The sequence below is a fragment of the Convolutriloba macropyga genome, chromosome 5 (genome assembly GCF_964194025.1).
Source record: "Convolutriloba macropyga chromosome 5, txConMacr16.3, whole genome shotgun sequence".
NCBI lineage: Eukaryota > Metazoa > Xenacoelomorpha > Acoela > Convolutidae > Convolutriloba > Convolutriloba macropyga.
The window spans coordinates 9,246,454-9,263,040 of NC_134472.1; the positions used below are offsets into that span (position 1 = coordinate 9,246,454).

Sequence of the window (16,587 nt, forward strand, 5' to 3'; positions counted from 1 at the left end):
AACGGCATTATTTGTTAATTTGCAGTGACTATATTCAACTACTCAACTTGTACTATGGCAATATGTAGATGACTAAACAAGAACTGATTTTTACAGTACCAAAAAAGCTAAAAGATCTTGTGTCAAACAACACAATGGAATACCATCAATTGAGTTGACCTAAAACAGCGAGGGAAATGGGATGACTTTGGCCGCTGTAGCTTAAATTTAGTGAAGGCAGCCACTTTGATAAAGTATTTCAGAGGGGTGTGGGAAATGAATTGGTAACGGAAATGTTTTTTATAACGGTAACCTGCGCTTCTTTGGCAGCGTCCAAGAAGTATGGGAGTTACAACCTACAAAGGCTCTAAGAGCGATAAGTGCAAATCGTCGGGCGCTAATGGTTTTCCCGTTTCTTCCGAAGCGAGTGAAAGAAAATGTTAGATCTAAGGCAAGGTCAGACAAATATAGAAAGAGATACAAGGCTATTGTAATTGTCTCAAGCTTCGCTTGAGAGCACTCAAACATCAGAAGTATATTAAAAAAAAACATTTTTAAATTACAAAGAGTGTTGCCACGGCCAGAAGTTAATAATACTGCGTATGTAACAATTGTATTGCTCACTTTTCATTGCTTTGACAATAAGCCACAAGATTTAAAATAGTGACAAATTCTCGGTAACTGATTCCAACATAGTGGCATTTTTGAGCGTCTTTTGTGAAAAGCAATTGGTGGGCTGAAAAGTGATTGATCACTGTTAGGATTGTCTCACATAATCTTTATATAGTTTCTAAGACTTCTAAGGATCGTCGTTTTTTCAAATGAACCAAACGAAATTACATTTGTTTGAAATAATCTCAATCACCGCTATCTAACTTAGCTCCCTAACTTATCAATCTGGATTAAAAAATCAAATCTGAATTAAAGTTTTGGATCTCTTCCGCTTTTCCCCTTCTGCCCACCAGCGCAATGGACGCATATTATTTATTTGCAACCCCAAAACGCACTTGCTAAGTAATGGCACGTGCTGTGCACTTGCGGGTACAGAACGTACTGGGTAGTGGGGCCGAACTCCAAGTCTATATCAGTACTGTTCAAGCCTAATTTCCAGTCTTATTTTGTTTCCCAGCACTGGGCAAGTCTAAAAACAAGTCTTACAAGTCTGAAACGTCATAGCCAAGACTTGGATAACACTTGGAAATTGATTCACAATAAATTTTGACAGAAAGTTTTTAATTCAAAAAAATTTTGCAACGTGCCACGATTTTTGCATTTATTTTTTGGCACTTTCGGGGTTCCCTGAAAACTGATGCAGAATGATGCCAACTCATTGCAACTGATGGCAACTGATGTTAGGGGAGCTGGGAAGGTCAAATTGGGCCCTTTTCAGCTGTTTCTGGGCCGTTTTCAGCCATTTCTCAGCGTTTCTAAGCCGATTTTTAGCCAAAAATCAACATTCCTTGATATTTCAGATTTGGCAAATGCCAAACAACATAACTCTGGCCAAAATCTTTAGAGGAGGAAGCGCTGTGAGGGTTCCCATGTTAAACCGAGGCCCTCTCGTTCGATCCAATTGTGATATATTACTGAAAAATGTTACAAATGTAAGAGGAGAAGTTGACCCAGAGAAAAACTATTCCAGCCAAAACAGCCAAATTACTGGCCAAATGAACTTTGTTGTGCCCCAATATCTTGTTCAGGAGTCTATGCTGCCCTCAGTTAGTCATAGTGTGCTTTTCAATGAGCTATGGGGATATATCGAATTATTATAGAACGAGCATTAGCTAACGCGGTTCCACAGGAGTCAAGTTGTCGTCTGCTCACAGGCCGAAATTTAGCAAACCACTGATCGAAAAAAGAAGTCATTTATTTGGTTAGAAAGCTTATGCCAAGCGGTTCTAATGAGCCATGTCTGGTTTCGATTTTTTCAATATTATGGAAAATATTCACATTTTCAGACTCTGTACCCCCCCAAAAAATGGGTCTTGACTAGTGCTGGTTCATTTTGTACGTTTCCCTGCCTATTTAAATCGTTTTTTCTGGTTAACTTATACGTTTTTTCCGGTTTTTTGACGTCTTTTTTGGCTATTATTGACGTTTTTTTCGGCTGTTATTTTAACGTTTTTTCGGCTATTTTAGACTTTTGTTCGGCTCTTTTAGACGGTTTTTTCTGCTAATTTCAACTTGCCGAGACTTGAATTTCGAATTGTCAAGTCTTAATTCAGACTTGGATTTAGACTTGCCAAGTCTTAAATCAGACTTGGATTAGAGTTGCCATGTCTCAGCCCAGATTTGGATTTAGACTGCCAAGTGTAAAAAGTGACATGACCATAGTTCTGAATCAGTATTGAAATAAGACTTGGATTTAGACTTGACGTTAGGTCCGGGGGAGTCGCGGTTCGAGAAACTTTCCAAATTTTATGTAAGACATGCGCTGATATTTCAAAATTTCCAGCGCAACAACCTTACATAGTAATGCGCTGGTATGTGTTAAAACTTTGAAATAAACAAATGTAGAAAGTGTGCTGAGACAACAGCTTATGTAAAAAATGCGCTGAAGATCCGCTGAAATTTTTAAGTTTCAGAGTCTTCTCAAGATTTCAGCGCATTCAGCAGATTTCTTACTCAATTTCACAGCATTCAGTGAATTTTCTAAAAACATAGCCGGCAGATTGCCGGAATAGCTGCGAAAGATTAGACCTGCGTGCCATATAATAGAGATAGAAACAGATACAGATCTAGAATCGACACCGCTCAAAAAAACTAAGCTAAAAAACATTCAGCGATAAATTAATAAAGCTTGTTAAGATTCATTCCAAAAAAGCCTCTTATTAGGGACCTTTACTGCACATATGGGTTCCTTTGACCTTAAAGAAATTCAAATTAAACTTAAGTTTTAAAGTGCAAAAGTCATTTTATTGAGTGAGGTAAGTCACGTATGATCAAAATCTAATCACGCAAATAACCTAAAAGATTTCGCTAAAGCGAGTGAGAAATGACGTCACGCGCGCAAATGCCGTTAGTGAGAGGAAGAAGTCATTCAGAAAATTTGACTTTTTCAGCGTTGCTCACTTTTTCAATTTGAATGGATTATGAGTGAATTGAGTGAAAAATCAGTTCAAAAATAAGAAAAAAAAACAAAAAAAATGTCAAAATGCCGCATATGAACAAAAAAACCACTAGCGAGAAAAGAAAATTTAATTAAAACAAAAAACTAGGCCTAGAATGAGCTGTGAATGGATAGGGAAAACCATTTAGAAAAAAATCCGATCCAAAGAATCGAAAAAACAGTAAAAATAAGAGTGAAATTGCCGCATGTGAACAAAAAAACCCACTAGCGAGAAAAGAAAATTTAATTAAAACAAAAAACTAGGCCTAGAATGAGCTGTGAATGGATAGGGAAAACCATTTAGAAAAAAATCCGATCCAAAGAATCGAAAAAACAGTAAAAATAAGAGTGAAATTGCCGCATGTGAACAAAAAACCACTAGCGAGAAAGCGAATTTTTGTTCAAACACCGTTTTCTCACTCTACTTTAAATTTGGAGCGAAAAAAATTCACGCCGCAAAACCACTCGCTTTTTCGCTCCACTTCCTGTTTCGGCGTGACCAAAATCACTACTCCAATTTGACTTCAAAAATCATGAAAATGTGTGAACAGATCTTAAAAAAAGACAGCGCCCCAATACAATTCAAATTCTTTGAATTGTAATAAAAAAACAAGAGCACCGCAATATAGCTACGCTCAGCTTACAGCTTCGCAGCTATAAAAAAATACGTTGAAACGACGCTGACATCTCAACCCTGGGTGCATAATCGGAAAAAAATAACTATTGTTTTATTGTAACTATAGTTTTATTGTTTGTCTATTGTTTTTGTCTGAGTGTATCAGTGTCTTCATTTTCTTCATGTTCCATGTGGTCGATTAGCTCCTTCCGTCTCTCCAGGTCATAGGCACTCTGTTCCAATGCAGAGCGCATGTTCATCTTGTGTTGTACTATGTAGTGACTCTTCATGTCTTCTTGTGACAATCCTAAATAGGAAAAAAGCTTTCATAGTTAGCAGATGGATTGATAGAAGCGCATGCCAAGGACGACGGAAAAGATTACTATAACCCCCCCCCCTCGCGTGTAGAAAAGCATTTGTGTATACAAACTAACATGAACATACTTTCCGCACCAAGTGTTTGTTAGACTACAGCTTTTTTGATGGTTCGACTTGTTAATGAAATTAAACGAAGGCTGAGGGAAAGCTCTATTGATTTTATCTTACATCTCGATTCAAAATCAATAATTATACTAACATCAAAATCAAACATTATAAACGTGTGTAACGTGTCTTAATTTCAGGATGTACATAACAAAAAATACTAAATAAGTCAACTATCAAATAATACTACGTAAGTTCCTATTAACGTGCACAAAAATCATCTTTAATTTTCCCGAAATTATTACTCGGTCATTTGTGATTTTCAATTTCTCCCTGTGGAAAAATGATTTTACTCTTTATTTACAAAAACCAAAAAATTTTCACTTGAGTTTCACAGTGCAAAAGGTACTAGAAACGGAAATGATGAAGACTTCCCAAATGTTCTAGAAAACTACTCAGGGAGCTTTTCCACAGTTTTTTCCTCTTTTTCTCTTAGCATTTTGAAAATCGAGTTAAAGGTCAGCGTTACTACTGAAATTTAAATTAGGGAAAGCTATCAAAAAATTTGCTTTGTAGTGCTATATTGTTCTTCATATAGCAATTGATACGTGACAGCTGAAATCTTGTAGCACATATTTGCCACAATGTACTGATAGAACGACCGACAAAGTAGTATTTTGTATACAAAAGGGGGAAAACACTCCCATTTTGGTACTGTTCTAGTACCTTCGGAAAACATATTAAGAGAAGCACAAGCAAAAACGTTTGCAACGATTTTTAAAAGATTCGGATCAGATACACGATGTACCATGTTACGAAACTTGCACTGTATTATTGGTGCAAAACTTGGGAGGGGTGGGGGGTGTAATATAAAAGATTCGAGTTTTTTTCATATTTATGCGTGAGCAAACACATTTAACACGTTTCAAAATATTCCTTTGGAAAAAAAGGTTTTTCCATGAGCAGATAAGAGCTAGTCATTGCATTTAACATATATCATTACAATCGTATGCAGATGGCATTTAAAATGGTTCTTATTCTATGTCCATGGACTGTTTCAGATTAACATATAGGTATTATGAATTCCCATATAATTAACAAGGGTCACACCGGTAGCACAAAGGGGAATAATGAGTGACCGCTGGCTATGGATACAAAACGAAAGAACCTAATCGATTTTTGTTGATTCTGAGATAAAACCTCATAAGCTCACAAACTTTTTTTTCAAGTTTTTCTTTTGTTGATTACTCGTCATCTTAAGCAGAATTTCATAGAAAGCCTGAGAATTTGAAGCACTTCACAAACAAAGTCCCGATTTTGTGGATTGTGACGTAAATTCCCAAAAAATTCCAATAGATTTTATTGGAATTAAGACTCAGTACTCGAATTTCATCTACTGACTATGTATTTCAATTATTTCACGCGTTATTTTTCCAATGAATTTCCAGTACTAAAATTGATTTGAACAAGGGAATAGTTGTGGAAAACTGGATAATTGATAATGATTCTCAGTGGGGAAAATTCAGTTTTCCCACTGAATCACTTCAGCTTTCCATTTTTCACTGTGGCAAAAATGTAGAAATTGCTTTTGCTTATCTCTACTTGCAATACCATAAAAATTAACACAGGGTTATCACGTTGCGAAGTGTAGCAGGGTAGAGGGAAAAGGTTACAATGTGGTTGGGCCAATGCCTAGATGTTCGGGCAGCGCATGCTAGCTTTCTGAAGTTTTTCCCCTTTTTTCCCTTTTTTGTGTTAGTAAGTGAACAATTGGTTCCAAATCGACACTACTACTACTACTAAAATCAAACACGATGAGGAGAAAAAACATAACTTTTCCTTTTAAATCTTCATTTATAATATGATACGCAACTATTGAAAAACTATTGTTACACAGGTTTACTGCAAATGGTTGTCAGAGTGACCGTGTCCCAGTTTTGCGCAGATCGAAACATAACCATCTAACGTGCGGGGATTGCTCTCTAAAGCACGCTTTGGCTCACAGATAAACATACCCAGCAGATTGCCGGAAATTAGCCGCCGTTGAGTCCCATAACTCTATTGCGATTGAAAGAAAAGAAAATATCAACAAAAATTGATATTTGTACAAAAACATTTTTAAGTGCGATTTATTTTGATGTCATTACGTAGTTGAACATAGTCCTGTCTCTCAGTGAGAGGCTACAAGGTCTGGTATCAATACCAATAAGCATTATAGAGAATAACTAAAACTTATGAGAACAAAGTTCATGTACCGGGCATATAAAAATGAGCAGCTTTATGGGTTTATCCCATTTCTATCTCTGACTTTGATTTTTTTATACTGACTTTTTTCTTCATTTTGAATTGCTTTGCTGAGCAGCTGCTGTTTAAAAAGACTTTGAGAAGAATGACAGAAGAGTGAAACTAGCCTAGAGAAGTCAAAAAGATTTCACGCAAAATGTCGAAAACGCGGCAAAAGGGGTAAAGCGAAAAAAAATTCGACGAATTAAAAAAAATAGGAGCGCTATAATAGCCGGCTGAGAAGATGAGGGCGGCTATTAATAAGATTGGGAGGGTGGGAGGGGGAGGAGTAGGGGGCAGGGGCGGAGTTGGAGAGGGGGCACGGGGTCGGGTTGGAAGGGCTGGACTAGAGGGGGTCCAAACTCCCAGATGAGGAAGGTGGACGGGGGTGTGTTGAAGTGGAGGAGGCGGCAATAGAGTGGTGTATTGACTGGATGGGGTCAAACTATCAAGATTAAGATTAACAAACGCCCTTCACACCATAAAATTGTCTCAAAACAGTTTTGGTGATCCGCATACTTAGAAACTAGTAAAACGTATGGCTCTGCGGGAGCTGCTCAACCATCTAATACCTTCGACTCTTTCTTTACCTGTATATTTTTTTGAGGACGGAAAGTCAAATGGGCCAGAGGTAAAATGGGTCTACCGAACTAGCGAACAAAAATGACCACAGTACTTATATAATTGCTACAAACTTCGTTTGAGAGTAATCAATCAGATGCAAATTAGGGAAACCCGTCCCAAAGTTCTTTAGATTTCATTGTTGAATATGTTTCAGTTTATGATTATCCTTTAGTTGTTCGTCTCCACAGTTGAAGAGCACCACAGACATTAACTCAAAGTAGCGATTAATTAGCGGTTTTGTAGTCGACACTAAAAGATTGAAAGTAAACACCAAAGTTTTTCTGTTATCATCCATTATCAGAAACATTGGAATTAACAAAACAAATTATTCGTCCGTTTTTTTGGTGTTTTCATTTCATACTATGAAGGTTTCGGAGGATAGCACCCCCTCCCCTCCTCCTGCGTTCATCTTAGGTCTGGATCATCTTAGGTCTGGACATCTTTTAAGTTCGTCTGGAACCTCAGCCCGGGTGGTAAATAGGTGACGTAGAAACAAACTTACCGGCAGTGTGACACCCTCTGTATGAACAGAATAGGAAGTAAGCCCCACTCTCTACCTCGATCCTGTCCATCGTCTCTCTCACCCTCTTTCTCTCGTCTTTGCTGAACTGTCTCGCCACATCTTCCTCTGACGTCATACCATGTGTACTCTCGTAGTGCTTCAACATTGTCTCATGGTGACGGTCTAGTAACAAACAGAACCAAGGTTGGGGTAGCAGTCCAAAGTGGAATGTGGTCCGGCCACCATCAAGCGCACAAAGCGGATGTCTGTCATTGAGACACAAATGAGGAGGACTGATACAGACTTATACATTTAACGACTAAGTCACGACTCTCAGACCAATATAAAGATATAAATAAATATAAAAATAGAAAAAGATTAAAAAACTACTAAAAAGGCACCCAACAGAGCCAAGTGGCAAAATTAGCTCAAAATTTTGACTAAAAGTCTAATATCTTTATCAGACGATCAAAAAGGCATCCAAACGCAGTAATACTGGTTTAGTTGATTGAGACAAACACTTAAGCTATAAAAACTAATTTGGAACCTTTAAAACTGCTTTGCAAAAGCCGCACATGATCACAAAAATCGCTGGCTTAGTTATAATTTTTTTATACCTACTTTTCTCGATTTACCTTAGTATGATGTATGATCGAAAACCACTTTAAATGTTCTCTCAATTTGACTTTTGTTCAGCAGATTAATCTAAACCCTTCTTTTCATGAGCGTCATTTGACATCCTTTAAAGTAGAAGTCACCGATTAAATAAATATATTTGACCAGTACTTCTCTTCGCGTCGTAACAAATTTTGAATTAACGTTACAAAAAGAACTCGCACACAATTCTTGCTAACTGTGCACAAAATGCTTTTTCGCACAAAAGTATTTTTCATAAAAATGTTCCAAATTTCATTCAGATTTAGCGTGGCAAGCTAATCGGATTCAAACAATTGCTATGAAACGAAGTAACAAAGATGTTAGAATTTGACCTGTGTGACATCTTGGTGCATAGTTTCCCGGAAATCAAAATGGTATTACTCAAAATTTTACATAATGATAAAATTTTGAGAAAATTCCCATTGAGAAATTTGTCTATTCTTACACTACCGGCCTTTTCCTGTTAGGAAACTTGATTAGGAAAAAATAAACATGCTCTCACGCATGAATAAATAAAAGGAACGGGATAAAAAGTTGTTGGAACGGGAGAAAATGGGAGCTTGTTTAAATTTTTGGAAATCGATGCCCTGGGAAGGCATATTTATTTGAGCTCCGACTCTACAGTGGAATCTTTATGGTCTTTGCATGCCCTTAAAGTCTTCGTAGGTCTCAGAAAGATCCATGACAAGACTTGTCTGATCTTACCACCACCAATGTTTTGAATTATGACTGATGAGAACATGATGTTACAAGAAAAAATAAAAACTGTTTTGACAAAAGACAAAAATTAAAAATTAAAGCAAGGTATCAAGTCGGGAGCAGGTGTCAGAATTTCAAATTGTGATTAAAAAGATCGTTCATTGTTTAGTTTAAACAATTTTTTGCATTTTTTAAAATCCAAAACACGAATGTTATTGCAAATGCTCCTCTACAACCAAGATAATTGCCAAAACATTTTTTCCGCAATTCTCTACTATCTCCCGATGTTCCGATTATGATCTAAACTAACGCTATTCTAAGTGGAAAGAACCGTTAAATTTGTAAGCTTTGAATTGAATTGCAGTGGCTATTGGCAAAAATATGACCAACGAACAATAGATGTAAAAAAATTTTTAACCTCTTAATTAGGGGAGTAAGTTGTTAACCTATAAAACTATAAAAGAATTAAATCACAGCTAAAACCGTCATCCGAAAATTTTTTGCGATCAATGTATTTATCTCCGCTTTTCATTGCATTTTTATTGCCCTTAAAGTCTTCGTAGGTCTCAGAAAGATCCATGACAAGACTTGTCTGATCTTACCACCACCAATGTTTTGGATTATGATTGATGAGAACATGATGTTACAAGAAAAAATAAAAACTGTTTTGACAAAAGACAAAAATTAAAAATTAAAGCAAGGTATCAAGTCGGGAGCAGGTGTCGGAATTTCAAATTGTGATTAAAAAGATCGTTCATTGTTTAGTTAAAACAATTTTTTGCATTTTTTAAATCCAAAACACGAATGTTATTGCAAATGCTCCTCTACAACCAAGATAATTGCCAAAATATTTTTGTCCGCAATTCTCTTCTATCTCCCGATGTTCCGATTATAAACTAAACTAACGCTATTTTAAGTGGAAAGAACCGTTAAATTTGTAAGCTTGGAATTGAATTGCAGTGGCTATTGGCAAAAATATGACCAACGAACAATAGATGTGAAAAATTTTTTAACCTCTTAATTAGGGGAGTAAGTTGTTAACCTATAAACCTATAAAAGAAATAAATCACAGCTAAAACCGTCATCCGACAAAAATTTGACAAAAGACAAAAATTAAAAATTAAAGCAAGGTATCAAGTCGGGAGCAGGTGTCAGAATTTCAAATTGTGATTAAAAAGATCGTTCATTGTTTAGTTTAAACAAATTTTTGCATTTTTTAAAATCCAAAACACGAATGTTATTGCAAATGCTCCTCTACAACCAAGATAATTGCCAAAATATTTTTTTCCGCAATTCTCTACTATCTCCCGATGTTCCGATTATAATCTAAACTAACGCTATTTAAAGTTGAAAGAACCGTTAAATTTGTAAGCTTTGAATTGAATTGCAGTGGCTATTGGCAAAAATATGACCAACGAACAATAGATGTAAAAAATTTTTTAACCTCTTAATTAGGGGAGTAAGTTGTTAACCTATAAAACTATAAAAGAATTAAATCACAGCGAAAACCGTCATCCGAAAATTTTTTGCGATCAATGTATTTATCTCCGCTTTTCATTGCATTTTTATTGCCCTTAAAGTCTTAGTAGGTCTCAGAAAGATCCATGACAAGACTTGTCTGATCTTACCACCACCAATGTTTTGGATTATGATTGATGAGAACATGATGTTACAAGAAAAAATAAAAACTGTTTTGACAAAAGACAAAAATTAAAAATTAAAGCAAGGTATCAAGTCGGGAGCAGGTGTCAGAATTTCAAATTGTGATTAAAAAGATCGTTCATTGTGTAGTTAAAACAATTTTTTGCATTTTTTAAATCCAAAACACGAATGTTATTGCAAATGCTCCTCTACAACCAAGATAATTGCCAAAATATTTTTGTCCGCAATTCTCTTCTATCTCCCGATGTTCCGATTATAAACTAAACTAACGCTATTTTAAGTGGAAAGAACCGTTAAATTTGTAAGCTTGGAATTGAATTGCAGTGGCTATTGGCAAAAATATGACCAACGAACAATAGATGTGAAAAATTTTTTAACCTCTTAATTAGGGGAGTAAGTTGTTAACCTATAAACCTATAAAAGAAATAAATCACAGCTAAAACCGTCATCCGACAAAAATTTGACAAAAGACAAAAATTAAAAATTAAAGCAAGGTATCAAGTCGGGAGCAGGTGTCAGAATTTCAAATTGTGATTAAAAAGATCGTTCATTGTTTAGTTAAAACAATTTTTTGCATTTTTTAAATCCAAAACACGAATGTTATTGCAAATGCTCCTCTACAACCAAGATAATTGCCAAAATATTTTTGTCCGCAATTCTCTACTATCTCCCGATGTTCCGATTATAATCTAAACTAACGCTATTTTAAGTGGAAAGAACCGTTAAATTTGTAAGCTTGGAATTGAATTGCAGTGGCTATTGGCAAAACTATGACCAACGAACAATAGATGTGAAAAATTTTTTAACCTCTTAATTAGGGGAGTAAGTTGTTAACCTATAAACTTATAAAAGAAATAATTCACAGCTAAAACCGTCATCCGAAAAATATTTGCGATCAATGTATTTATCTCCGCTTTTCATTGCATTTTTGAAAGAAAAATGCAACAACGATAAGAGGTGATTCAGTTTTTTTTAAATAAAAAATGCTCAAAAGAAAAATACAAAATGTATGTAAAAATACTGCAAGGATTTTTGGTCGGATACTTTAAAAAAATCTGCTGCGTTCATCAAAATGAGCCTGCTCTTGCCCGACATTATAGAGGACAGGAACAAGATGGAAACTTTGTAACAAATGTGGTGAACAATACGGAAAAAAACGTAGAAAATGCCATTTTCAGCTGTAAAATGTAGCAGTAGACTGTATTCAACTTTGGTCATGCGTTTTAACAACTCACACCTGAATCCAAGTGTTATCAAATAAAAAAATATTATGTCTTTTCTATTATAGCCCCCTAGTGGGAAAGACCAAAAATTTTAATCTGCAATTATCTTCTAATATTTTTTGGCGTAAAAACACAAAATAAGCTAAGAAATTAAAATCTGCTGGACAAAATCTTTCCACAGTTTATACTGAAATTAACTTCAAACTGACCACTTAAAGTTGCAGTTTTTACATAATTTAAACTGATTGAGATATTCCTTTTAGTCCTCCTACAAAGAGTATTCACCCATTTCATTTTTTGTACCAAATTCCCGGGTCACCGATCATACAACTTTCTTTGGCGTCTTTCTAGATCAAATATGATTTTTAGTAATCACACTAGGTCATATATAAGTCATATTAATCATTCTAGGTCATACATGTTTCCTAGGAAACATACTAGTTGATATCTAGTTTGTAGTGACATTACTAAGTTAAATATGATTTGCATGATTTATTAGACGTCATAAAAGATCAAACATGCTCTTTTGGAAATCACAAAGGAATCCTACAAAAAATTATAATTCAAAAATAGTCGAAAAACTATATAAATTTCATTTTCAATAGAAATAAAAAAGATTTGGAAATCATAAATATATGCTACATAAAACTTTGACGGATGCCAAAAATTCCCGTATAATGCAGTCGGAGGGCGCTTAATTATAATATATTGTATCTGAAGTCCGTATTTGACAATTTGGGAGCGCTTTTGGTAAAACAATGGGTTTCATGCGTAATTAGAAAATGATTTAAAATTTACACTGAAAACAATTTTTTTGCTTCTTTCTAATAAAGAGCATACAAAATGGCCAATACGAATCCCGCCCGTGTTGACCACCATACACCAATCTTTAATACCATATTTAAATCATAAATGGAGTGTATGGCTTCTTAGATATAACATCCAATGCCCTGAAAGTACGCTGAAACGAGGTATTTTGGTTTGCTATACAAAGCTCTAGAGGCATAGTTGCATTTGGAGACGACATTAAACTTATTTTAAATGGTTTCATAGATACCATATCCAAAGCCATAGAATTTCATAGTCCGTCCAAGATAACAATTTTTTTGCAACCTCATTTTTGATTCAAAAATGCTTTTCGCAACATCCTTTGGACGAAAAAAGAGATTCCAAAGATACTCATTAAAAAAAATTTCTGGTGTCTTGGATACCATATCCATGACCATAGACTTTTATTGCACATACAAGTTCATAAAAATTTGTATGTGCAAAATCAAGGTTTGCCTCCAAAAAAAGTTTTTCAACATGTTAAGGAGACTGCAAACGAAACACTAGAAAACTTTCAGACGATTCAGCGAGAAAATTGCATTCACTGGACAATATCATTGCTTTTTTCTCTCTATTCTTGCTCTCTATCTGCTCTCTCTATTCTTGGGTGCGCCTTACATGCGCACCCTTGGAAGGCGCACCCATGTACTAGGTACATGGGTGCGCCTACCAAGTACGTGGACATATCCCAAAATTTCTGTAATTGGTTCTCAACTCTAATGACATGTTATGGCTAAAAACACAGAATATCATTTAGATTTGCTTTGTCATCAAAGGGCTTGATAAACTTAGTCAAAAATGCATCAAAATAGTTTGAATTTGTTCAGAATATACGTTTTGATTTAAATTTTCATTCAGTTCCTACAAAAAAATCCATTTTTTGAAAGATTTGCATATTAATACAGAAAAAAAACAGCATGGATTTTCTCCCTAATTAGTAAATCACTGGGCGTTGAAAATCAGGAGTCAAGTTTTGGACCAAAACAATTAGACTATTCAATAATATCATTGTTTAGGACTCAACGCTTTAATTTCAGCGACTTTAGTTGTGAGCGATTTTGAATTATGAGAATTATTAAGATCCTTCAATTGCAAACAGTGGGTTTTTTACCCAATTGTGATCTGAATTGTCGTAAATTAATTGATGCACCGTCAATTTAACAAACATCATTTAATAATCACCTATTTGCTTTCGAAAGACTCTCAATTGTTGTTCAAACCCATGCAAATGGACCTCAGGCAAATTTAATTTTATTTGCTGATTTGCTCTGGGAATTTCAATAAAACATAACAAGTTTCGAAAAAAATAAAAATTAGGAAGTAATTTATCAGGTCTCGATCTAAGCCGGCAACTGAACAAGCAGTTCTTACTACTATTTATTAACAAGTTCAGTTTATATAATTTCTTTTTTGTTGAATCAATCTTTCGTTAAACGTCTCAATGAAAAAAAACAATTAGAAAATATTTGAAAAATGATTTATAGCAAAAAATGGATCCAAATTTTTCTAAACTTGGCTTTCAATTTTTGCGAGCCCATCACTTGCTTTCATCAGTTTCTTTTACAATTAACGTCGATTCAGAAAACTGTGCACAAAATGAGCTGAAACTTTTATATGTTTGCTTATGCAAATTTTGACGACCTTATGCAAATTTTCTGACAAGCAAACATTTTTCAATATGATCAGACGACTTAAACTCCTTCTTTCATGACGGACGTTAGTTGTCAGTATTGGTTTGGAGGTAAAATATTCAATAAGCGGTCGACGCTTTCTTGGTTTGGGAGGGTATCAAAGTGGAAAACGGAGGATCTCAGACCAAAAAACAATGCGCAAATGCTTATCACTAAGGTTGACGAACAAACAGTGAAAAACACAAACAAACAGTGAAAAACCTCTGAAAATTTTGAATAAAATCAGCATAGAAATCTCTTAATGTTTGGAAAGAAGAAGATTTGATAAATTGATCATGCTTATTCGAATCTAAACTTCTTGTTAATTTGAGGAAACTGACTACATTCTCAGTGGAAAAACCTAACTAGTGCATTGAAGTTATTTTCAGTTAGTTTTTTTCGATCGATGAGAAATGTAGCACAGGATCCATAATATCAGTTATAACTTTAATAATAATAATAATAATAATAATAATAATAATAATAATAATAATAATAATAATAATAATAATAATAATAATAATAATAATAATAATAATAGTAAGATTAATAATAATAATAATAATAATAATAATAATAATAATAATAATAATAATAATAAAATTGGTCCTAAATTCTAGAAATACCTGTTCGGGCACAAGCACTTGGTCACCCTTTAAGTTTAACAGGTCATCAGTGGGCTTAATTAGCCTACTCAAATGATGACTTGATGCAGTTTAGAATTTGCTATAAACCTAAGCCCTAACTTATTTTTTCATCCAACTTTTGAAAAGATATCCAAAGAACTGGGTCTGTTTTTGTAACACCCCGGATTGACCACCATAAACCGATCTTAGCATTGCTTCTTTCTGCTCTATCTCAATTCTTTCTAGCCAAAGTGACGACAACGTTCACAACAAAGCCATGAAGTTTTGATAAAACTGTGACAGCATAGCACGCGTCTGTTTCTATTTTTTATTCTTTTTTCTAGTATTTAGCAAGAAACTCTTTAAATTGCAAGAAATTGATAAAGTTAATGTTTTCCTGTGTTTTTGGTAATTTTCTGGCAACTTGTACTCCACTAATGGCTCTATTGTAAATCGCAATGAGGAGAAGAAGGATTACAAACAGCTACATGAAGAGTCGAAGAGTACTGCCAAGGTATAAAAACACGTTGAAAATTCAAGTCAAATCTTTTTAAGAAAAAAAGATTTTTATTGTAAGTCATTGTGCCTTTGGTCCACTATTCGTACTCCTTTGAGCTTGACTGAAGCCAATGAAATTCCGAGGACACGGGATCATTGATAACTAAACATGGCAATGATTTGTTTTTCTTTTCTATTTTCATTCTTCTGTGCCATAGACGGTTCTATTTGAGCATATTACAAAAACTGAGCCAATTGTAAAAAGAATCAATACAAAATTTTAGGTGTTGTAAATAACAAATTATAGCCAGAAACTGTTGAGCTTTCCATTACTTTGGTGTTTATCATTGAATACATTAAACTTTTAACAAAAAAATAACGAACTCTAACAAAAAGCAAAAAAGCAGAACCCATTCTCCTTGTTTTCGGCTGTTTTGTTCTAACTTTTTTCCATGAACTCTTTTTTAATGAGCAAAATTATTGACCCCATAAATTTAAATATTTTTGAATTTATAAAAGATGAAAACGTCGATATTTCAGAGATTGTAGAACAAACGTTATGAACTTTTTTCAAGGAACGTTACGCAGAAGGATATTTCCGAGTGTCAGAACTACTTTTTTCTAGGACCATTAAGAGAACCATTCTTTTTGTTTTACAATCTACATACTACAGGTAGTCTGAGATATCAATTGGATTCACTACGAACAACTCCTTGTCCCGATAACATTTCCATAGTTTTGAAAATATGAAGATGGAAAAATGGAAAATGGAATTTTTTACGAGCTTTAGGGCAATCGTTCTTTTTGTGTTAAAATCTAAATACTACTGGTAGTCTGGGATATCATTTTCGTTTACTCTATACAAGTCCTTGATGTGATAGAATTTAAAACTGAAGTAGGCGAAAAAGTGGTTATTTCCAATTGAAATACGAACTTTTTTCAAGAAAAGCTAGTTGGATCATTCTTTTTGTTTTTCGTTCAACAAAGTTCTAGCTGTCTGGGATATTAATTTGGTTCACTTTTAACACTCCTTAAACCGATTGAAAAATTGGAAATTAAGTTTTTCCGTTGTTGGAAAGTTGGTGGAAAATACAACTTTTCGTTGAAGACGCTGATTCTTAAAGTCTCAGTGGTTTCTGAAAAGATTGCTTTTTTTAGGTTTTTTGGGACAAAACGCAATCATGTGCA

At 34.5% G+C, this 16,587-nt stretch overlaps 1 protein-coding gene across 1 annotated transcript in view; it reads right to left on the bottom strand.

The window, feature by feature from the left end:
• Window positions 1-3,755: 3,755 nt before the first annotated feature.
• LOC142339706 (uncharacterized) overlaps window positions 3,756-16,587 on the bottom strand; it is a 46,012-nt gene continuing 33,180 nt past the window's right edge. The window contains exons 8-9 of the mRNA XM_075389925.1: window positions 7,537-7,719; window positions 3,756-4,011 (exon numbers count right to left, since the gene is read on the bottom strand). Of these exons, the coding sequence (XP_075246040.1) occupies window positions 3,845-4,011; window positions 7,537-7,719 (350 nt within the window). The 3' untranslated portion in view covers window positions 3,756-3,844. The remainder of the gene's footprint in view (window positions 4,012-7,536; window positions 7,720-16,587) is intronic.